Consider the following 24,688-nt stretch of genomic DNA (forward strand, 5'->3'; position numbering starts at 1 on the left):
AGTGTCAGTGCAAACTCTGTGGGCCAAATGGCCTCCTTCTGCACTGCAGGAATTCTATGACAGGCTTGTCTAAGGCACCAGAATTGCCAGGAGCTGTTTCAGTTGAATGTTGAGTTTTTAAAACGAAACAACAAGATATATGTTGTACTCAAGATTACCCTCATCCTTCACTTTAATAAGAACTGATAAACACTTCGAGGGACCAGTCGGCATACATTACTCAATTGGTTATTGGAATCAATTACGTTCATTTCTCTGAGAATAATCCCAAACATACTCACAGTAAAATTTCGATTTCAATATTTTAACAGTGATACACATAAGGCAGAATATTGGTAGATTGTAAGTTTAAAACCAAAACAGGCATCGTTTACATTTAACACGTCCTCTGTCCTCCTTCCTTTAGTTCGTAGTGGTGATATTATCTTTCCATTTACCTGAATCAGAAACCTCCCTAACTACCATTGCCTGGTTACCCGGGATGCCTCACATCCTTCACAAATTACCTGGATTACTTGGCACGCCATTACACTCAAGACTATGGGCCAAAAGCTGGCAAGTGGGATTAGGTGGACAGGTCAGGGCATTTCATGCGTCGGTGCAGATTCGATGGGCCGAAGGGCCTCCTGTGCACAGTAGCAATCCGTGATTCTGTGAATCTGTGATACATGCTCTCTGTTTTCCACGTTCCAGGATCTGAAGGTGTTTGCACATTTCTGGAAATCACATCGCAGAAAACATCTGTTTGAAGGGGTGAAGGGCAGATGCACTCGGATGCGTCCAGGATTCCAGGCTTAAATTATGAGGCGAGATTACATATAATAGGATGGAATTCCTGTGGTCAGGAGAAATCATGGATAAAATGATGGGTATTTTAAAGATTTGGCAAATACGGACAGGATAGAGAGAGTGAAAATATTTCACTAATTGGCGGAGATGGTTTCCAAATCATAATTAAAATAAATGAATCTACCGTGAAATTCATGAGAAACAGCTTTACCTGGAGAGTGGCGAGAATGTGGTAATAACCATCATCGGGAGTGAAGAAGGTGAATAGTATAGATGCATGTAATCGTAGATAATTATGTTTGTGTGCTGTCATTTTATGCAATTCTATTTAATACTGACAGTGCTGTAAATTGTTCCCTTTCAATGATGTTTTAAGTGTTGTTTATTTGTTGAACAATGTAAATTGTTGGCAGCATTTGGTGATTATTAAAATTATGTTACACAAGTTCTCAAACAAAACATTGTCAGCATCTACAGGGAATGTGTCCCCACTCTACACGCAGTGAGATTTTACGCACACTGGAAACAAGGAACAGGAAATTCCGAGTCACAAAGTTGGACAATTATTTCACTCGCTTCAGATTTTATTCGGATTGTTCGCCAAATGCTGCAGAAATTACATGGAAAAAAGTTACGTTGCAAAAATTGAGCAAGCTGTGTCACGAAATGAAACATTATCAATGTATAATTCTGATTTCCCATTTCCGAGATTGAACAATCGCCGGAGTTGACAGATTCCAGAAGTGGTGAGTTCAGAGAGCCGTGGCTGACACTGCAGGAATATGTGGAACCCTTCTTCAAGTCAGTAGCAGGGACTTTCGGGTAACTGCTCAGCCTGTAGGTTTGATCGCTCTCGCGGGACACAGGGCTTGTCCTCACGCGACTCCCTGTCTCTTTACCATCCACATTCCAGAGGACCCGCAAGAAACCGGGCTCAAAGTCACTCACCAAACAGGAGAGAGCGGCCCATCCAGAGTCTATTTCTTCCAAGGAGAGAGGGAGCAGAAGAACTGATGGACTTCGATCCTCACTACCTGTGTGGGTAAGAGTGAATGAGAGAAAAACATTATTATTTAGAACACTCTGATTCGTGTGTGTGTGTGTGTGCTTGTGAGAGAATGCGATGGGTGAGAAGTAGGGAGAGATCTTTGAATATATCGAGCAATGTAATCAGTGCGTGGAAATGAGTGTGGGCGAGAGAGGGAGAGAAATAGAGAATTATTTAATGAAAAACAGATCCTAATCTCCAGGTGCATCTTTGCCTGTGACAGATAAAGCCCTTGATAATATATAGGAAACAGTTGAGTATGTGTGAAAGACAAAGTATTTATTAATATATAGAATGCTCTGAGTCTCTGCGTGAAGGTGAGAGGAGATAAAATAATTAATACATTGTACAATCTGTGGCGTGGTGTGTGTGAACGTGTGTGTGTGTGTTTGTGTGTAAAAGTGTATTTGTGTGTGTGAGTGTGTGTGAAAGTGTTTGCGTTTGTGTGTACATGAGACAGATGGAGAAAGAGATCGAAAGGAAGGGAGTTTTTCAGCAGAACACGCTGAGCACAAATCAGATTAGTTGCCAAAGGTGCTCGCAACAAGTTGCACTTTAAATACATTAATATATTTAATTCAGAAATTCCAATTAATTATTATTCTTATACTTCACTGCCAAAAACAATGCTTCATTTTAAGACTGATTACATTTGTAATATATTTCATGAGTCATACAGCTGTTTTGCAGCGTCCTGAAAGGGTTGGCCAAATATTACATTGAGAGATTGCTGGAGCACGGAAATAGGCCATTTGGATTCGGGGTTTGTGCTGGCTGTTTGAAATAACTCACCAATTAGTCTCAATCGCCGGCTGACTCGATAGCTTCGAAATGCTCGCCTTCAATTTTTTCTCCAATTCCCCCTTTTGAAAGTTGCTACTGAATCTGCTTCCACCGCCCTTCAAGGCAGCGCCTTCCAGATCACAACAACTCGTTTTGTAAAAGCAAAATCTCCGAACGCGCCCCCTCTGGTTCTTGAACCGACCCTCTTCAATCTGTGTATCTATGGTAACCCATCCACCTGATAGTGGAATGGATTTGTCTTTATTTACTCCATCCAAACTCATTGTGATTTTGGAGGCCTCCACTTAATCTGTTATCATTTTATAAATAATATCAACCTGATCATCTGTTCATTCATTCTGACTGGAGAGTTTCATTTCCAAGACTGACCGGTGTCACATTTCTGGATGCATTCTTTTTCTGATGCAAAACTCACTAAATTGAAATTTGTTTTCTGTTGGAGAATGCATTTGCCTATAAATGAGCAATAATTAAATCAGTGGGTCGATGAGGGAAAGAGAGAGAGAGAGAAAGAGACTTATTCCGAATATTCGGAGACGTTCCACCGCCGAAGATCGCATAGAAAGTCTTTGCAATGGGATGGTTCACCTAAAACCAGGATGGAGTCAAAATGGAAAATGAAATATTGATCATCTGCTCTTCGTCACATGTTCTGTCACATTCTGCCTTTCACAGAAGCTGGATTATTCAGAAAAAGGAAACCAATTTCAAAACAATGTGGAACCCTGATAATATTTGCCTTCAGAGACACGGGTTAGAATTAAGACCAATATTCGGAAAATGCTAATAAACAATGGAAACATCAATAACATTTCCCAGCTAATCACAGGAGGAATATTCTTGACGGTGACCTCATATTCTCAGCAAGTAACAGGCCAGTGCGTGTTATAAATCGGAGAGCTTCTGCACATCCAGTTTTTGAATTGCTCTGTATCGCTGTGATACCCCCTGTGGAGCTATCCCAGACCTGACAGTAATAGACGGCGGAGTCACCCGGCTCCAGGCTTCTGATGGTCAGAATGAAATTGTTCCCGGACTTGTCTCTGTAAGGTTGGAAACGGTCGGTGAAGCCGGGACTTCGAGCAATGCCACCAGCTGCATTCTCATGTAATACCCAGACCGTAGCATCACCGGGTCTCTGTCGGTACCAGTTCACGTAATAGCTGGCCAAATTACCAATCTGCATACCACAGTTTAATCGGATCGTCTCACCAGCGGAGACTGGGTCAGAAATCGGGGACTGATTCAGGACAGGTACCGCCAAAACACTTTCAAATTAAACACACACACCAAGATTAGAAACCGTCAACAGACAGGGGGTTAATGAATCAATAAACATGATATAAAACCTACCACGTCTCTATAATTAAGGGATTGTCTGTGACTGAAAATCTGATAAATCTCTAACCTGAGAAATGGGGCAGCAGATACAGCTTTGCAGCCATTCCCTCCGCAGAAACGCCAACAGCCACGACTCAAATTTCGACTGAACTGGCTGTTATAAACAGCCAGGTGGCTCTGGTTCCAGGGCAGGAAACCTGGAAACACCGGCTGTATTTATTTTGCGGCGTGAAAAAGAATGGGCGGGCCCAGGAAATAGGGGCAGGTTTTTAATTCTTTCACAGAATAATTTCTGCCTGATAATTATCGTGACATATGATTTACAAATGTTGACCCTACAATTGGAGTTTGTGTGACGAGAATTTTCTAAAATTCGGAAGCTGTTTGTGTTTATGAAATATTATAAATGTGGAACATTTCACTTTAGGGATACATAGAAACGTTGGAAATAGAAGCAGGAGGAGGCCATTCCGCCCTTCCAGCCTGATCCGCCATTCAATATGATCGTGACTGATCATTAAATTCAATATCCTGATCCATTCTTCCCTCCATATTCCGCAATCCATTTAGCCCCAAGAGCTAGCTCCAATTTCCTCTTGAAATCACAGTTCGTTTTCTCGTCAATTACTTTCTGTGGTAGTGAATTCCACACATTCACCAATTCTGCTCATCACAGTTATAAAAGGTTTACTCCGCATCCTCAGACGATTGCCCCTAGTTATGTACTCCCCCATCATCGGGAACATTATTTCTGAACCTACCCATTGTAACACTGTTAGGATTTTCTACGTGGTATGAGGCCCCCTCTCACTCTTATAAATTCCAAGGTGCAGTCCTAACCGACTTAATCTCTCCTCATATAACAGTCCTACGATCCCAGAAAACAGACCGGTTAACCTTCGCTGCACACCCTCTATAGCAATGACGTCCTCAGATAAGGACAGTAAAACTTCACATAATACTCCAGGTGTGGCCTCACCAAAGCCCTATGCAATTGGAGTAAAACATCTGTATTCTTATACTCAAATCCTCAAGCTATGTCGGCCAACATTATTTTTAGTTATTTAACAACTTTTCCTTTCCTTTCATGTCAATATTTCCAGCCAAACAATCCACCAACAATTTGTCTTTGGTCCTCAGGTATCTAAAATAAATTAGATTGTATTTGACACGAAACGATTTGGAGCCATCATCGGGGAAGCGATGGCTGGACAGGACAGATATTGAAATATCACTTCCCCATTTGTCAATGCTGAACCAGGGGACACTATTTCTGCGTTCGACTGACGTTTCCTTAACAAAGGAGTCAAAGGTTAAATGTCAGTGGAGTTGACGCCACCAACGGATCATCCGTTTTGTATTGTTGCAGCGTGGAGGACGCTCGAGGGGGAACGTGTCTACTACCACCTGTTTCCTTATGACGGAGGAAATTTTGATCTTGTCGTTTGTTCAGTGTAATTGGAGATGGGGAACTGCACGCATTACCATGTAATTAAAAAATATTGGTCCAATTATATTTTTTGCCCTGTTCTGTTTTGAAATGCATGCCTCGGGCTGCAATATATCGGTGTCTTTCCTGTCTACAAAACAGTCCAAAATGCCTCTCCCCCAATAACGGACCGCCCCCCCCCAGCTCCCCCCCCCCTCCCCAACCCCCACCCCTGCCCCATCACGTTGATCTCACTGGCTGTTGACTACACAGTAACATTGTTTTCACCCATCATTTAATTAGAAACTGCAGCATCAATCATTCAGGAGTCCAACTGAACGAGGGTATTAAATAAAAAAAGGATGAGTAGACCGCACGGTAAAACATCCAGGTCCAGCTCATTGGTAACAGGAATTAATTAATAGCAGTTTATTTAGATGTGTGCATTTGGGGAATACAGAGCATATTCAAATATGAAGTCGGATTTCAGCGCATAACAGCGTGATATTCCAATGGTTCCAGTTTGGGGTTATGAGTGAAATTGTGTCTCTGCCATCCACACCTCGTATTTCTCGGGTGCAACAGATTTCCAATTAATGCTGTAAATGCTGAAACTGCCTCGTCCGAACCGGAAACCCAATACGTACAGCAGTTTGACTAAAATGTTTACTGCACCTGAACGCGAACAAGAAGATCTTCTCCAGGCAGAGGTCACGTTTACTGAAGACAAACATTGCAGCTTTCTTCACCTTCGTCCCGCCAGAAAAGAGATCAGAGCAAAATGAACACGGAATTCGCTGAGGTAAAGGCAGGAAATGGCGGGGGAAAAGTGGATTGAAGGTATGCACATTGTATTTCCCCAGGGTACCGGATATCTACAAATATTAATGACCTCTTGGCCGAATAGGCATGCTCATGGAATTTTCAAATTATATATTGATTGTATTTCAGTTACCAATGTGCCGGATAGAAAAATAACTTCCTGAGTGCAGAGACAGACATTTAGCACTGCAGATTTAATCCAGAGGAACGAAGTGATACATTTTGGCTTGAAGATCTGTAGGTGGGCGAATTAATAAACGGTACAGGTTTGACATGAGATACAGGAATATACAGACCCAGGAATGCAAGTGATGTGGCTTTGAAAGTGACGGAATAACTAAGGGAGTTAGTTTAATAAATTGAATCTTTAATTTTGGTAACAGGTGTTTTCAGTAGCAAAAGATGAATGTGATGTCAAACATTTAGGAACCGCTGGTTAGGCCACAGGTGGAGTATTGAACACACTTCTGGGTATCAAATTATTGGGATGTATCATTGGTTCAGAGGTGGCACATAAGCGATTCAACAGAATTGCGGCAGGAATGACTCATTTTACTTATGTGGAGAGACTGTCATGCTTGTCCAAGAAGCAGAGAAGTTGAAGAGGAAATTCGTCGAGAAGCTGTGCTACTGTAGACTGAGTGACGGTGAATATCCTTCCGAAGCCATGACAGTTACTTGTCACCAACTTCAGAGCGAGTGACTGTGAACATAGATACCTATTGGACAGGGAGCGACAATGAGCAGAGTCAACGGCATTAGGGGAAATGAATTTCATCAGTCGACTGCAATAGAGTGAGTGACTGTGAAAAGATACATTTACTGCACAGGGTTTGGCTTGGAGCAGGGCACCATATGAAATGGAGCATAAAAGCAGGAAGGTGAAATTAAGACAGATAATCAGCCATGACCTTAATGATACGCAGAGTTGGCTGGAGGGACTATACATTCCCGTCCTACTTTAAGTCCTTGCTTTAAGTCCTTGCTTTTTTATGTCGTGGGGGCACCTGTGAAACACATCACCTGGTTTAGAGGCAACTGATCTGCACCAATTGCTTTTCTCCATGGACCAGTCTCTTAAGAAAGGGCACATCCAGTGGAACACAGAGTGTCACATTTTTCAAAGGGAGATCACTTCCCCATCCCACCATCAATTGCAAACATCAAAGCCAGAGACCAGCGGAACAGCTTTAGTTGTCAAAGGATTGAACGACAACTAATGTTCTTCCACTTTTGAAGAAGGGCGGTAGAGAGAAAGACAGCCACTTTCAGGGGCAGTGAGTCTTACATTAGCCATATGGATACTATTGGAGGAAATTCTGAGGGAAATAATTAATCTGCAATTGGAGATGAACGTTTTAATAAGGGATAGTCTGCCTGGATTTGTCAGAGGGTGGTGCTGCCCATTAAACTTGACTAAAGCTTCTGATGAGATGATTGGGTGCGGAAATGAGAAGAATGCAGTTGATGTAGTTCACACGGATCTCAGCAAAGCATTGAACAAGATCCTGTACGGGAGACTGCTGAAAAAGTAAAAGGCACGTTGGACCCAGGGTACCTTGGCAACTGGGTCCAAAACTGATTTAGTGGAACGAGACAGGGAGTGCTGTTAAAAGTTGTTTATTTTTTGGAGGCCAGTGTCCACTGGTGTATCACGGGATCATTGCCATGGCCCTTATTGTTCATGATATATACATATAAACGATGTAGATGCAAGTGCTGGGGTGGGGCTAAGGGTGAGGTTGGAATGATAAGTTAGTTTGCAGACGACACCACGATTGGTAGAGTGTTAATTGTGAGGAAGAGTGTTTTCGGTTGTAGGAAGATATAGAGCAGTTGTTCAGGTGGACAGATCAGTGGGAGATGGAATGTAATTCTAAAAACTACGAATGGGTGCCCTTTGGAAGGAGTAATAAGACAAGGGAGTGCTCACTGAATGGCGGGACACCAGAAACCTCAGAGGAAAAATGAGTGCTGTTGCCTGCAAGTATCTGAATGCGGCAAAGCATGTTAATAGGGAAGCTAAGAAGGAATGCGACTCACTTTCATTTGTCAGTCATGGCATATACTAAAAACACAGGGAGGTTCTGATGGAGCTTTACAAAACTTTGTTTAAGCCGCAGCTGGAGTATTGTGCGCACTTTGGTCACCTTACTCCAGGAAGGTTGTGATTGCACTGGGGAGGGTGCAGAAAAGATTCACCGGGAGGCTGCATAAAACTGTGCAATTGAGCTATAAGGCGAAGTTGGATAGGCTGGTTTGTTTTCGTTGTAACAGAGGAGTCTAAGGCGGCTAATGATTGTGGTGTATAAAATTATGAGTGGTATCGACAGGGCGGATAGGAAGCAGCTATTCTCCACAGTTGAAGGGGAATTAAAGGGGGGAGATAAAATTAAGGTGAGTGGCAGGAGGTTTTCAGGTGATCTGAGGATAATTACGTTCTATCAGGGTGTGATGCAAGTCTGCACTGCAGGGAGGGCTACCAGGGACGGGAAAAATCACGACCTTTAATATGTATAGTGCTGAACATTCAAAATGTCATAAAATTCAAAGCTATGGGCCAATTGCAGGAAAATTGGATTAGAGTAGATTTAGTGTGGTTTTGTCTGTGGAACCGTGATGGGCCGAAGGGCCTCTTCTGCACTGCATGACTCTGTTCCTCCAGGACTCTGTGGACACGTTTCTTTCATAGCGAACAGCAGCCTTAGATGTCACCAAAATAACACATTCCACAATAAATGCAATGGCGAATTCAGAAGAATCATCTTTATCCAGAATTTGGTGCAACTCGCTACCAGAAGTAGCGGCTGAGGTGCGCAGTGTATTTTGGGAAATCAGACAATGATTTGAGGCAAAAAGGAACAAATGTTAATCATTGGTTCATTTAAAGTAGAAAATATGGGGAACGCTCGAGTGAAGAATAAGCAACTACCTATTTATGTGCTGCATATCCTAGCCAATGCTGTGAAACCAGCAATAATTTAGGAAAATAAAACAAGCTAGCTTTTCCAAAGGTAAAGGACCAGCAAAGTTTCAGTCGGAGACTGATTTGAGTCCATGTTGACAAATCACAGAACCTTCAGGTTCAGATGCAGAAATATATTAGTTACACGTGTATTCGACTTCAGGCACAATGTCAATGGAATAACGTTTATATAAAAATGCTTCCTGTAAATATGCAGGGCTGTAATGAATCCAGAGCTGGGCCTTATCAAGCTGACAGGCATTAGCCAGTGGAGCACTGAAAAAGAATCAGCCTCAATTATGTACATTCTAAGTTACTGACTTCGCTGAGGAAACAGAGAGTGATGCCTTTGCTGGCACTCCGAAGTTAGCCGTCAATTAATGTTATGAGGCCATTGCAAAGTGGCTGCAAAAGATGCATATCGGTTGGTTAAGTAAATGGTCTACAGGATGGCAGATTGAGTACAATGTGAGGAGGTGTGAGAATGGGCGGCACAATGGCATAGTGGTTAAATTTGCTGCCTCACAGCGCCACGGACCTGGGTTCAATTCCGGCCTCGAGTCACTGTCTCTGTCGAGTTTACAAGTTCCCCTCGTGTCTGTGTGGCTTTCCTCTGGCTGCTCCGGTTTCCTCCGACAGCCCAACGATGTGCGGGTTAGGTTGATTGGCCAGGCGACATGAAATAATCGGGGATTCGTAAAGTAAAAATGTGGGGTTATGGGCATAGGGCCTGGTTGGGGTTGTGGTCGGTGCAGGCTCGATGGGCCAAATACCCTCCTCCTGCTTTGGAGGAATTCTACTCTATGATCATGTTGCTTGCAAGAAAACAATGTTTTTAGAGAGTGAGGGGTGCACTCCTGAAAGGATCTCTGGAATATTGCATGAACATAGAGCAAGCAATTAGAAATCGAAATAATGAAAAAAAAACAAGTTTGAAGTATAGTATGAATAACTGTTGCTATATTTGCGCAGGACATTACGAGATCTAACCTTGAATAAGGTGTCCAATTTCGTTCTCTCAGTTTGAGAATAATCTCCTTGCATTGGAGGCGATCCAGTAAATGGCCACTGATTTGTCTCTTGCACGGACGGCCTCCTTGGGAGACTGAACAAATTATTCTTATGTTTTATGGAGTTTATCAGAACGTGAGATGAACTCACTGTGATATGCAACATTCTGCAATAGATTAACAGGGTAGATACCAAAGAGCTTCATTCACTGAGAAATTCCAGCACTCAAGGACATACACTCATGATAAGGAAACAGCAATTTCAGCCTGAGACAGAGAACAATCTCTTCACTCAGAGGATTATAAATATTTGCTAATTTACAACCGACTGAGCTCTGAATGCTCAGTCGCAGATTCCGTTAAACATTGAGATATATAGCTTTTGGACCCAAAGAGAATCACGGAATATAGGGATAATTTGGGAAAGTGAGTTGTGGTCGAAGATGATTTTATCGGATGGCAGTCCAGGTTCGGGAGAACAAATGGCCTCCTCCTACTCTTGCTCATGTGGATGTCCAGAGCCTCACACACATTAAAGCCATTGGAAACATCTGGGTGTAGGGTGGGAGGTAAAACAAGGCCTTGGATTTGACTCATGCTGTTATCCCTCTGCTGGTGCCATTTATGTTTAAGAAATCCTGGGTTTGAAGGAGTCTGACTGCTCTTTGCTGCATGTTATCAGATTGATATAAACTGGAGCATAGATTCTTCATCCTGCATCTCGCAACCCTCTGCTCCAGCATTCCAACATCAGTAACAACGCTCTCACTCCTAAACTGACAGGTTTTCCCCACTCTCTAACCGGTCTTCAATGAATGTTAGAAGATGTGATAAAAGTATTCTGAGAGTGAATGTGAGACAATCTGTGCACCATGCTGTTTGTCGCCTGCCTGAGACTTTCGGCTCGTTGCCCCAGTGTTATCTCTCAGACTGACATTTCCTTTTCCTCCCGTTCCCCGTTAGCTCTAATAGAGTAATTTCCCAAATATTGACTTATTTCACTTTAAAAGCCCGTTCACCATTATTTTTAAAGTCCGAAACTCCCTGACAAACAACCTTGTGTCTAAACCATTATTTCTGCTCCCTGCCTCGATATATTAGTATTAATTCAAAATCAATTTAAAGTCAGAACTCGTTCAACCATCTGTGACAAGAGCACGAATGCAAGGAGGCGTTGATGATGGAAAGATTGAAAATGGATATAGACTGCGTTTGGGTAAGAAAGTGGCAGATTGTGTGACACGTAGGAAAATGTGGAATTCTTCATTTTGCTGGCATAAAGAGTAAAACAAGATGGTTTTAAACTGGAATTTTCTGGTGTTATGAGCAATTCAATGTCCTTGCACACGTAACACAGACAACTACCAAGCATTTCTAGCAAGAACTGAGGAAGATAAATAGTTTATTTCGCTTTTTCATGGGGCGCTTGGAGTAAATGAGTAATGAAATCACTGTGTTGGTGAGTCAACACCAGCAATACTGTGTAGAGCTTTCATGCCCTCACCAAGGTAATGACGCACTTGCCTTTGAGGGAATATAGAAAGACTACGCTAGACTGATACTTGGGATCAGAGAGTTGTGCAATGAGGACAAAGTGTGCAATGTCTGTCCGTATCCTCTGGAATTTATTAAAATGAGATGCGATTTCATTGACCCATGTAAGATATTGAGAATGTTTCACAGTGTATACGTTGGAAAAGCTCCTTCCACGAAGATGGAAAAGCGAGAACGTGGGTAAAATTGCATTGTAACTGGGGCTGGTCGTTAAGAGCAGAGAAGAAGATTAGCTTACTCACTCAGTGAGTGGTGAGCTCTCTAGCTCAGAAAACTGTTTCGATACTCAAATCAGAGGACGAATGTGTTTCAGACAATATGGGGATTCGGGAAAATACAGTTTCAGAAGAATATTGGTCAATGTTTTCTTAAGTGGTCGAACAAGCAGGAAGTTTCTAGTTGCCTCCACTTGTTCCTTTTGTTAGGATAATTTACGTGAATTTCAGGTGCTGGGTGTGAATATATACAAAGGCTGTTGAGTTAGGTGCTACCGTATGTCATCGAACATTTATCCATCCAGTTAAATTCACACAATGATGAGAGTTGAACTGCCAGGTCACAGTGTGTATCTAAGATCAGCAATTAATGCAGCTTAGCCCCTCCTCATCAAACCACAGGGGACACAGTTTATGTATCGAAAGCCTTATTTTAGATCCCCATAGCCACAATGATGCCGTTTTTATCCTGTTTGTGAAGCGATGCAGGTGGTGTTATCATTTACTCAAACACGGTGGGAGGAAGTGAAACCTCTACGCTCGCGGGGCGATAAGCAGCCAAGAGTGGTACCATCTGTCCCCAGCTTCCCCAATCTCTGTCATAACCCAGGCGACTGCGGTTTCACACAAGAACAGGACAGAACTGTCAGGGACACAGTTGATTCTGGACACGTTGCACATTTACAGGAACAAGCATCTGACAAAGGCCTGCCCACATGGAAATTAACAATTGCACCTCTGTGATTTATCGCCAGAAATGTATCATTTTTCCTTCACAACCCAGCTTCCAACGCCGCTGTCTAATACATTACATAGCAACACGTTTATTTTATCTATTTTGCCACCTATCCAATGGTCCCTGGTTTACAGTGGATCTAATTTCTGGCTTTACCTGATGTTCCTATTTTAAACGTTGATTGGGAACCCCTGTAATGTGCCTCCCCCTCTTGATCACTGTATGCTCCTCCAGCCCTAAATTTCTCTCTCTCTCTCTCTCTGTAGCCTGCTGGTACCTGCAGAACTCTCCACATGTCTGTAAGCTTTTTTCAGACTGCACAATCTCCGCACACTTCGCCAGCTACTTCCAAACTTATGATCTCTACAACTTCCTCTCACCCTTAAGTCTGTTACTATATCCAGCCTCTGCATCCCTCCATATCTCTATCTAGTGTTAATTTTCACCGTCACTCCTGATCCCTTCAATGTCCTCCAGCTGCTAAAAAAAACTCTGTATATTTAAAATGGCCGCAGCCTTCGTGGCACTATAATATCATACAGTCACTATAACCCCTGCTGTCTTTGAAACATCCACCGGCCAATGTAAATGCAACCAACCCTCTGATCTGCGATTGCCTACACCCCATCCTCATCACTGTAAATTCATGCAACCAGTACAATCCTCTCTCTTTAATGTTCAGCAGACTCTACAACGAGGAAAATCTTAAGTTCTTCATAGTGTCTTGAAGCAAACTTTAAAATCTCAATTAAAATCTTGCCACTGAAAAATAGATGCTTGTGGGAGTTTGCTCTGCACACATTGCCTTCTTCCATTCGTACAGTTCGACAGAGACTGCCCTTAAAAAGTCATTAATTTACTGCAAAGCTCTTTCTGATGCCGCAAGATTGTGGAAGGCGACATAGAAATGTACGTCTCCAGCGTCTCAGTCGAAAAGTCCACCTGCCTCGACAAAACAGCCAGCATAATTAAGGACCCTACGCACCCCAGAAATGTTCACTTCCACCTTCCTCCGTCGGGAAAATAAATGCAAAATTCTGAGTTAATGGACCAACCACCTCAAGAACAGCTTCTTCACTGCTGCTGCCAGGTTATTGAATGGATTTACCTTGCATTAAGTTGACCTTTCTCTCCGCCCCAGCTATGACTGGAGCACTGCACTCTGCACTCTTTCGTTTCCTTTTCTATGAACGGTACGCTTTGTCTGTACAGCGAGCAAGAAACAATAGTTTTCACTGTTTGGTAATCCATGTGGATAATGAATCAAATCAAATAAAAAGAAACGAAAGTCTATATTTACTTTAATACAATTTGGGTTGATTGCAAATTCGCGTCCAGAGCACACAGGTCATTTTAATATAACTGATATTTCGAAACATATGAACACAGTGAATTAATTTAAGGGGAGAATACGCGGATGACATGCGTATAAAACTCGAGAGGCCTGATCAGGAGGGAAATCGAGCAGAGAGAAAGAATGCAACGCCAGCCCCATTTTGAGTGCCTGCTTGTTATCCAGGCACCAAGGAGATGTTCATCATTTCCACAGAAGAACAATAGTGCCATGAGAGTTGAAAGTTGTTTCGGAGTGACCATGCCGCAGCAAATGTGGCTGCTGTTATTTCACCTCCTGTCCGCCAGGTTTTGCTGCAAGCTCATGTCCTCCTCTCCACGCTAATGCTCCCGTAGTCGGTTCATTCTGAAGCAATCATCGCCTCCACCACCGTACTCACTGTCGGGCCACTGCCCGCCCCACCCGCCCAACCCTCGAGCCATGTTCCCGGAGCCCAACCCCCCTCTACAACCCCCGAACTAAACTCCCGAGTAGACACCTCGTATACAAACCGCAAATACAGCCCCTGAGTACAACAGCCGAGTGGTTCCCCGGAGTACAACTCCCGAATACAGTCCCGAGTACAATCCTGAGTACATAGAACATAGAACATTACAGCGCAGTACAGGCCCTTCGGCCCTCGGCGTTGCGCCGACCAGTAGAACCAATCTAAAGCCCCTCTAATCTAAACTATTCGAATATCATCCATATCTTTATCCAATAACCATTTGAATGCTCTTAATGTTGACGAGTCCACTACTGCTGCAGGCAGGGCATTCCACGCCCTTACTACTCTCTGAGTAAAGACCCTACCTCTAACATCTGTCCTATATCTCTCACCCTTCAATTTAAAGCAATGTCCCCTCGTACTAGCCATCACCATCCGAGGAGAAAGGCTCTCACTATCCATCCTATCTAATCCTCAGATCATCTTGTATGCCTCTATTAAGTCACCTCTGAACCTTCTTCTCTCTAACGAAAACAACCTCAAGCACCTCAGCCTTTCCTCATACGATTTTCCCACCATACCAGGCAACATCCAGGTAAATCTCCTCTGCATCCTTTCCAACACTTCCACATCTTTCCTATAATACGGCGACCAGAACTGTACGCAATACTCCAAATGCGGCCGCATCAGGGTTTTGTACAGTTGCAGCATGACCTCATGGCTCCGAAACTCAATCCCTCTACCAATAAAAGCTAACACACCGTACGCCTTCTTAACAACCCTATCAACCTGGGTGCCAACTTTTAGGGATCTATGAACACGGACACCCAGATCCCTTTGTTCATCCACACTACCAAGTATCTTGCCATTAGCCCAGTACTCTGTATTCCTGTTACTCCTTCCAAAGTGAATCACCTCACACTTTTCCGCATTAAACTCCATTTGCCATCTCTCAGCCCAGTTCTGCAGCTTATCTATGTCCCTCTGTAACCTGCCACTTCCCTCCGCACTGTCGACAACTCCACCGACTTTAGTGTCATCTGCAAGTTTACTAATCCATCCGTCCACGCCCTCATCCATGTCATTAATAAAAATGACAAACAGCAGTGGCCCCAAAACAGATCCATGCCGTACACCACTAGTAACTGAACTCCAGGATGAATATTTCCCATCAACCACCATCATCTATTTTCTTACAGCTAGCCAATTCCTGATCCAAACCACTAAATCACCCTCAATCCCAAGTGTCCATATTTTCTGCAAAAGCTTACCATGGGGAACCTTATCAAATGCTTTGCTGAAATCCATATACGCCACATCAATCGCTTTACCCTCATCCACCTCTTTGCTCACCTTCTCAAATAACTCAATAAGGTTTGTGAGGCACGACCTACCCTTCACAAAACCGTGCTGACTATCCCTAATCAAATTATTCCTTTCGAGGGGACTATAAATCCTATCGCTTATAATTGTTTCCAATACTTTGCCCACAACAGAAGCAAGGCTCGCCGGTCTATAATTACCAAGATTGCCCTTACTCCCCTTCTTGAACAAGGGGACAACATTTGCTATCCTCCAGTCTTCTGGCACTGTTCCTGTAGACAATGACGACACAAAGATCAAAGCCAAAGGCTCTGCAAACTCCTCTCTAGCCTCCGAGAGAATCCTAGGATAAAGCCCATCCGGTCCAGGGGACGTATCTATTTTTACTATTTCCAGAGTTGCAAACACCTCCTCCTTATGAACATCAATCCCATCCAGTTCAACAGGCGGCATCTCAGTGCTCCCCTCGACAACACTGTCCCACTCCAGTGTGCATACCGACGAAAAATATTCATTTAGTGCCTCTCCTATCTCTTCAGACTCCACACACAACTTCCCACTACTGTCCTTGACTCGCTCTATTCTTACCCTAGTCATTATTTTACTCCTGACATAACTATAGAAAGCTTCAGATATTTTCTTGATCCGACCTGCCAAAGACTTCTCATGTCCCCTCCTGGCTCTTCTTAACTCTTTCTTTAGGTCCTTCCTGGCTAACTTGTAACTCTCAAGTGCCCTAACTGAGCCTTCACCTCTCATCTTAACATAAGTCTACTTCTTCCTCTTCACAAGAGATTCAACCTCCTTAGTAAACCATGGTTCCTTCATACTTCTACTTCCTCCCTGCCTGATGGGTACATATTTATCAAGGACGTGTAGTAGCTGTTCCTTGAACAAGTTCCACATTACAATTGTGCCCATCACCTGCAGTTTCCATCCCCAACCGATACCAGCTAACTCTCGCCTAATCGCATCATAATTTCCTTTCCCCCAGCTATAACGCTTGCCCTTTTGTAGATACTTATCCTTTTCCATTGCGAAGGTAAACGCAATCGAATTGTGGTCACTGTCACCACAGTGCACACTTACCTCCAAATCTAACACCTGGCCTGGTTCATTACCCACTACCAAATCCAATGTGGCCTCGCCTCTACATACTGCGTCAGGAAGCCTTCCTGCACAAATTGGACAAAAACCGACCCCTCTAATGTAGTCGAGCTATAGCGTTTCCAATCAATATTTATAAAGTTAAAGTCCTCCAGTACAACTACCCTGTTACTTTCGCTCCACTCCAGAATCATCTTTGCAATCTTTTCCTCTACATCTCTGGAACTTGTCGGAGGTCTATAAAAAACTCCCAACAGGGTGACCTCTCCTTTCTTTTTTCTAACCTCAGCCCAAACTACCTCAGTAGACGAGTCCTCAAATGTCCTTGCTGCTACCGTAATACTGTCCTTGACTAACAATGCCACACCTCCCCCTCTTTTACCCACCTTCCCTGAACTTACTGAAACATCTAAAACCCGGAACCTGCAACAAACATTTCTATCCCTGCTCTATCCATGTCTCCGAGGTGGCCACAACATCGAAATCCCAGGTACCAACCCATGCTGCAAGCTCACCCACCTTATTCCGGATGCTCCTGGCATTGAAGTATACACACTTCAAACCGCCTTCCTGCCTGCCAGTACACTTCTGCGACTCTGAAACCTCATTCATGACCTCACTCGTCTCAACCTTCTGTACACCGGAGCTACAATTCAGGTACCCCCCACCCCGCGCTGAATTAGTTTAAACCCTCCAGAAGAGCATTAGCAAATTCCACCCCCCCCCCCCCCCCCCGCGGCCCCGCCAATGTATTGGTACCCCTCTGGTTCAAGTGCACACCATCCTGTTTGTAGAGGTCCCACCTACCCCAGAAAGAGCCCCAATTGTCCAGGTATCTGCATCCCTCCCTCCTGCACCATCCCTGTAACCACGTGTTTAACTGCTCTCTCCACTTATTCCTCTCCTCACTATCACGTGGCACGGGTAACAAACCAGAGATAACAACTTTATTTGTTCTAGCCCTAAGATACCACCCTAACTCCATGAATTTCTGCCTTACATCCCCGTCCCTTTTCCTACCTATGTCTTGAGTGCCTATGTGAACCACAACTTGGGGCTGGTCCCCCTCCCCCTTAAGGATTTCGAAAACATCGTCTCAGCATAAGGACTGAGATTAGGGGAAAACTCTTCATTCATTGATCTGTTTGGGATGCTCTACCGCAGAGAGTTCTGGCTGTTCAATCGTTGAGAGCATTGAAGACAAAGATCTATGTTTTTGCGGAATTAAGGGAATGTGGATATAATGCAGAGTCGGGGTATTGCCTGATGGAGAAGGAATAAAGTATTTATTTAACATTGCTTAGAATGTTGAACTTTCTGTGGGTGTTGCAATTTCTCGCCCAGACCACACCGTGCCGCTCTAAATCTACTGATGCATTTTACTATCATCGAGGCCCCTGCTGTCAAATATTGACCGCCCCCTTTTCCCTCCCCCTTTTCCCTTTCTTTGCCAAACGCTGGCCACGTCCCCGTGTTGGGAGGGGTGTCCAACATCGATCCATGACGACAAATCATTTACTTAAATCAAATAGCCAAAGTCAGACATCTTCAGAATAGGGAGGGAAGGGAAATTCTTATCGGCGAGAATTCTGCACCGACTTTGCTCGTGATAGAATCCTTTGCCAGACGCTGGACATTGTGGAAATATGCCGCCACTGCTCTATCCAACTATGAAAATGACTGGCTGATTTCCAAAATAGGGTTGGTACCATTTATGTATTTTGCATAGGACAGCACACGGATTTTGTGACGAATATTTTATCATCTTAACCTACTTTCTGAAGTTGTTCTGTTTCCCTGAACAGATATACTAAAGGGAAAGTCTTTCAACGAGCCGCCAAGTGCGCGATTGTATCATTCTCAAACCGGAAGAGAAAATACTGGAAAACCTCAGCAGGTCTGGCAGCATCTGTATGGAGAGAAAAGAGCTGACATTCGAGGCCAGATGACACATTGTCGAAGCTCTTTTGGCTAGAATTCCAGCATCTGCAGTAATTTACTTTTCTCCAGCGATTTATCCGGTAGCATTCTGAACTTAACATTCCATCTCCATGTGATTTCCTCACAATCATGCACCTGTTTTGGATGCGTCAAGGTGCTACATGCATACATATAATCCTGAGGTGCAGAAGCAGGCTTCTCGGCCAATCGAATTTGCACAGACTCTCTCATAATGCACTTTACACAGGTCCTACTCTGTAAACCCTTGTATTTGCCCGGCTAAACTCCCTACAGTTACTGGCACATTAAGCGGTAATTTAGCATCACCTAACGTACACATGTTTGTGTGAAGACATCAGACCACTCAGAGGATACCCACGCTGACACGAGAGGAACGTGCATATTCACACAGACAGTGACCCAAGCCGAGATTCGAACTCAGTTCTGTGACGAAGGAAGTAATGTTCAAACATAGTCACTGATATACAATGTGCAAAATACATTTTTATAATGATTAGAAATTATAATAATGCGGAGTAATTGGTCTTGTTGAAACACTCCGTTTCCTTTTTTTCATTTAAAGTGGATGTGGCTCGCCAGGTTTCTAATGAGGTCAAATTAGAAATCATTTTTCTAAATATTCATAACTTTTCCAACGCACCTAATCACAAAGGTCGCTGTTCCATGAATGAGTTCATTCTAACTTTCTCGTTCTCGATCACACATTTTCCCTGTCCCCCCTCTCACAAACATAGAGATACACACACAGACAAAGACATGCCCGCAGCAGCATACATAAACAATGATATACATTCATTTTCTCTCACACAGGGTCAGTATTCTCGACATTAAGGAATTCTCTCTCTCTCTCTCTCTCTTTCTCTCGCACACAGACACACACACACAAGCTCATGTCAAATTATCACTGTTCCTTTCCTCTATCTCTTGCACACATTCTTCTGCATGGTGGCAGCTTGGTTAACACTGCTTCCTCACAACACCAGGGACGCGAGTTCGATTCCTGGCAGGGGTCACTGTCTGTGTGGCGTCTGCACGTTCTCCCCTCTGCCTGGATTTCCTCCGGGTGCTCTGGTTTCCTCCCACAGTCCGAAAGACGTACTGCCGCGGGACATTGGCCACGCTACATTATCCCTCAATGTACCGGAACAGGCGCCAGAGAATGGCAACTGGGTGGTTTTCAAATATTTCATTGCAGTGTTAATGTAAGCCTACTTGTGCCACGAAGAAATAAAACTTATGTCACCTTCTTCCATACATTGCTCAATTTTCACTGCCTTCTTCGGCACCAATTCACACTTCGGCCATAGCGTCCATGAAGATTTTATCTTACTCTCTCACGCCCTGAATGGATCAGGATCAATCCTCCTTAAGTTCGGAACAGCCTGAGGATCTCAAGGGGGAAGTTAATGCTGTCTGTTTTTCCAAGGCAACGGGAAGTGTAGACAGAGTCAATAGATGGGAGTCTGGTTTGCCTGAGAGACTGGGCTACGTTCACAACCCGTGTTGGTCATCGCAGGGGCCATGCCAAGCTGTGATACATACAGAAAGAATGGTTTCTATGGGGCATTATGTAAAACATGCTGAGAGTCGTAGTGGACATGCCGAATTTTCTTAGCTTCCTGAAATTAGAGGCGTTGGTGGACTGTGTTAACTATAGTGCCAGTGTGGAGGTTCCAGGACAGGTTGTTGCTGATCTGGAGGCCAAGAAACTTGAAGCTCTCGACCATTTCCATTTCATCAGACAGGGGCATTCCCTTCAAGACGCATCCTGTACTCGATGACATACAGCCATTGGTTACTGCAAATAAATAAATTCTGAGGTTGCAATGTTAACTGCACGAAGGATATATCAGACACGGCCGTGGAAATTGTTGAAAGATCTGTACCATGGAAATTACTTTGGGAATGAACTGGTTTTGAGATGGTCTCAAATACAATGAGGCGATAAGTAATCTTTACAAAATGTTTTCCTTCCTCGCCTTTCACTATAGTATCTGTTCACTCGGATATCTGAAACAAGAAACTGCATTCAATATGTTAAAGCAATGGCTATGAACTGTGGGCGGCATGGTGACACAGGGGTTCGCACTGCTGCAACACAGCGCTAACGGTCTGGGTTCAATTCCGGCCTTGGGTGAATGTGTGTGCAGAGTCTGCATGTTCTCCCCATGTCTATGCGGGTATCCTCCAGGTGCCCCAGTTTCCCCCACAAGTCTAAAGTCTTGCTGGTAAGGCGCATTGCTCAGACTAAATTCTTCCTCAGTGTGGCCAAACAGGAGCCGGAGTGTGGCCACGTGGGGGGTTCCAAACTAACTTAATTGCAATGTTAATTTCAGATTGTTTGTGATACCATGAAGACAATCAACTTGAACAACCTCTCCCGACCAACCTCTGTGCCGAATCTAATATTCAATCAGGATAAAGATAAGAAACTCGATGAGCATGACAGATATGGAAACAGGTCAACATGCCCAATCAGATGAGAATATCAAAGCCCACATCACGAGAGCATCAGGAGAATGGTCAGGAATGAAAGCTTCGATACAACACCGAGTTAATTACTTTTAATTATTAGTGTCACACGTAGGCTCACATTATCTCTGCAACGAAGTTGCTGTGAAAACCCCGTTTTTGTTACACTCCGGCGCCTGTTCGGATACACTGAGGGAGAATTTAGCACGGCCAATCCACCTAACCTGCACATCTTTTGGACTGTGGGAGTAAACCTGAGCACCCGGAACAAACCCACGCAGACACGGGGAGAACGTGCAGACTCTGCACAGACATGAAACCAAGCCGGGAATCGAAACCTGGTCCCAGGTGCTGTGAGGCAGCAATGCTAAGCACGGCAGTACGCTCAATGTGGAGTTTGATCGGGTGGGCAATTGGAGGTTGTGCTTTTGCCATGACCCCTCTCCTCCTGCCACCTATTTCCAGCAGGTAGCAATCTTATTAAATTATTACCGTGTGTGTGTGTGTGTGTGTGTGTGTGTGTGTGTGTGTGTGTATTACAAAGTGCGATCCCAGTGAGCAGCTGGTGAAGGGATTAGTCCCCAGAATTAATGAGCTACGTTAATCTGAATGTGAGGTGCCTGGGGGAAGGTGTTACTGACAAAATTGTTTCAAAGAACAAAGAACAAAAAACTTCTTAGAAATACTGTTTGCGTCAATTATAGTGCCACGATTGAGCTGAAAGTGTTGAGCGTTACCGAGTGTATATTTTGTAGAAATGCTTGATCTTGAAGAAGTGAGTCAGGAGAAGCAGCAGCAGAGAGCGGAGCTCGGCTGCAAAGAGGTGCATATCCGGTGACCACGGCTGCATGCTGTGAGCGACAAAACACCCTAACCCAAAGCCCATTCGGGGCTCTGCCAAATGCGCTGAGGGGCGGAGATGGCTGGTCAAGATTCTGACCACTTCAACACCTCATGCTTCAGATGGAAAATGATGCTGTAGCCAAAAGCAGTCAGTGCCATTCCTGTTTTAATAGTTGAGGCGCTTCATGTACAGAGTTGCCTGCAATGGTTTAACACTGGAATTCAATTTCAACTGCAGATCGAGGAGTGCTTGCAGCCTGGGGTGGATTGGCATAAGCAGAGAACAGGCCACTATACAAGTACAGAGGGATATATGGCACACAAACAGGCGCTTCGGCCAACTCTTCGATGCCAACCAGGTTTCCTAATCTGAACTCGTCGCATTTGCCTGCGTTTGCTCCATATCCCTCCGAACCTTTCCCATTCCCATACCTGTCCAAATTGTTGTAGTTATCCCTGCCTCTACAAGTTTTTCTAGCAGCTCATTACACATTACCACCGCCCTCTGTGTGAAGAGGTTTCACCTCAAGTCCGTTAAGAATCGTTCCCCTCTCACCTTCAACCAATGCCCTCTAGCTTTGGACTTTCCTTCCCTGAATAAAACCCATTGGCTATTCACCTTATCTATGCCCTTCCTGATATTATAAACCGCTATAAGGTTACACTCATACACAGTTTACAAATCGATGTGATTGCAAATAACCATTTAGATTTTTTAAATGTATTTGTATTCCAAGTAGGCTTACATTAATACTGTAATGGAGTTACTGTGAAAATCCCCGAGTCGACACACTCCGGCGCCTGTTCGGGTTCACTGAGGGAGTATTTAGTACGGTCAATGCACCGAACTAGGGCGTCTTTCGGACTGTGGGAGGAAAACGGAGCACCCAAAGGAAATCCACGCAGACACAGGGAAAACATGCTGACTCCGCAGAGACAGTGACACAAAGCAGAAATTGAACTCAGATTCCTGGCACTGTGAGGCAGCAGTGCTGATCATTGTGCCACCGTGCCACCCTTTTGGTGTATTTGCTGTGAATAATTTTGACGCACGACTCTTTTTGATGAAGTTGCTTCTAAAATTCACTGGAAAAATACAAACCCAACTGCAGCGGCATATAACTGTAAAACGTATAAGTTGTTTTTGTACAGAACATCTGGTTTCGAAGTTGGACTAACTGTCCATATCTCCGCCCTTCCATGGTACAAAGAGAAATTACGACACTAGAATTGGCGCAACCAGGATTTCTAAGAAGGATAGCTGGACTGAGATGTCATAAATCACAGGAAAGGTAAAACAGGATGGGACTCTTTTTACTCAAGAACACAAGGCTGAGTGGTGACAGAATAGATATGTTAAAAATTGGATCAGCAGCACCATCTCAGTGCTGATTTGCGATTTATGGGGAGGCGATGGCCTTATGTTATTATCGCTAGACTATTAATCCAGAAACGCAGCTAATGCTCTGGGGACATAGTTTCGAATCCCGCCACGGCAGACGATGGAATTTGAATTAAATTTTAAAAATCTGGAATTAAGAACCTACTGATGATCATGAAGATATTGTGGATTGTCGAGGAAGAACCCATCTGGTTCACTGATGCCCTTTAGGGAAGGAAACCTCCGTCCTTACCTGGTATTGCCTACATGCGACCTCAAAACCAGAGCAATGTGGTTGGCTCTCAACTGTCCTCGGGCAGCTAAGAATAGCAATAACTGGCAGCTCGCCACAGCCATGTGCATTATTAATAATATATACATATAGATATTTAAACTCGAATTGGATTTTATCCAGAGGATTCAGCATACATCCGTTCAGTCGTACTGTGACCTATTTACCAGAAATGTTATTGATATGTATCCTACCAGTTGGGTCACACAAACGGAGAGGTATGTCAAATGACTGTTGTATTCGACCGAACACTTCACCACAATGGTGTCACAATTTGCACAGCAGAGCGCGTCATAGTTCCCACCGAATCTGAAAAGGCCTAACTCAATGCGATTCAGAACAGGCCAGTCTGCAGCCATTGTGCCTGCAGAAGGAACCCAGTCAGACAGAATACAAGGAAATCTCTATCAAGATGGCGAAAGGCTCATTAGCTGTGATGCTCATTTTCCAAGTACTACGGTTTCACTGTGAGTAAGAGACGGGAGGGAATTTTAAGCAAAATCACTTTTATAAATCAGAAGGAGAGTTTTCTAAGCTGAAAACGTGAGCCAGTGATCAGGTGAAGGAATTTGACCTGATCATTTACTGCTTCCACCCATAAAGCGAAGAAGATATAAACTGAATACTAAATTTAAAAAACAATGATGACAAATAATAATGAGGTTGAGCGGTGGTGCAACAGTGGTTAGCACTGCTGCCTCACTGCACCAGGGACTGAGTTCAAATTCCCGGCTTGCACCACTGCCTGTGCGGGTCGACACGTTCTCCCGTTGTCTGTGTGGGTTTATTGCTGGTGCCCACAGTTCGAAAGACG

At 43.9% G+C, this 24,688-nt stretch overlaps 1 protein-coding gene across 1 annotated transcript; it reads right to left on the reverse strand.

Annotated features, from left to right (window-relative positions):
• Positions 1 to 1,299: 1,299 nt before the first annotated feature.
• Positions 1,300 to 24,233, reverse strand: LOC144510902 (immunoglobulin kappa light chain-like). Its single transcript, XM_078240960.1, has 4 exons — positions 24,069 to 24,233; positions 6,087 to 6,160; positions 3,569 to 3,909; positions 1,300 to 1,823 (listed from the first exon to the last, which is right to left on the reverse strand). The coding sequence occupies exons 1-4, from the start codon at positions 24,231 to 24,233 to the stop codon at positions 1,300 to 1,302; spliced, it is 1,104 nt and encodes a 367-aa protein (XP_078097086.1).
• Positions 24,234 to 24,688: the final 455 nt, after the last annotated feature.

This window comes from Mustelus asterias, chromosome 23 (genome assembly GCF_964213995.1).
Source record: "Mustelus asterias chromosome 23, sMusAst1.hap1.1, whole genome shotgun sequence".
NCBI lineage: Eukaryota > Metazoa > Chordata > Chondrichthyes > Carcharhiniformes > Triakidae > Mustelus > Mustelus asterias.

What these genes read in the sequence shown, in the direction of transcription:
- LOC144510902 (XM_078240960.1), bottom strand. Translation starts at nt 24,233, where the DNA reads ATGGCTGCAGACTGGCCTGTTCTGAATCGCATTGAGTTAGGCCTTTTC. An exon ending in ATCTTCTTGTTCGCGTTCAG is followed by an intron (nt 3,910 to 6,086) that starts GTGCAGTAAACA and finishes TTAATTTGAAAG; the next exon opens with TGTTTTGGCGGTACCTGTCC. An exon ending in GGGTATCACAGCGATACAGA is followed by an intron (nt 1,824 to 3,568) that starts GCAATTCAAAAA and finishes TTACCCACACAG; the next exon opens with GTAGTGAGGATCGAAGTCCA.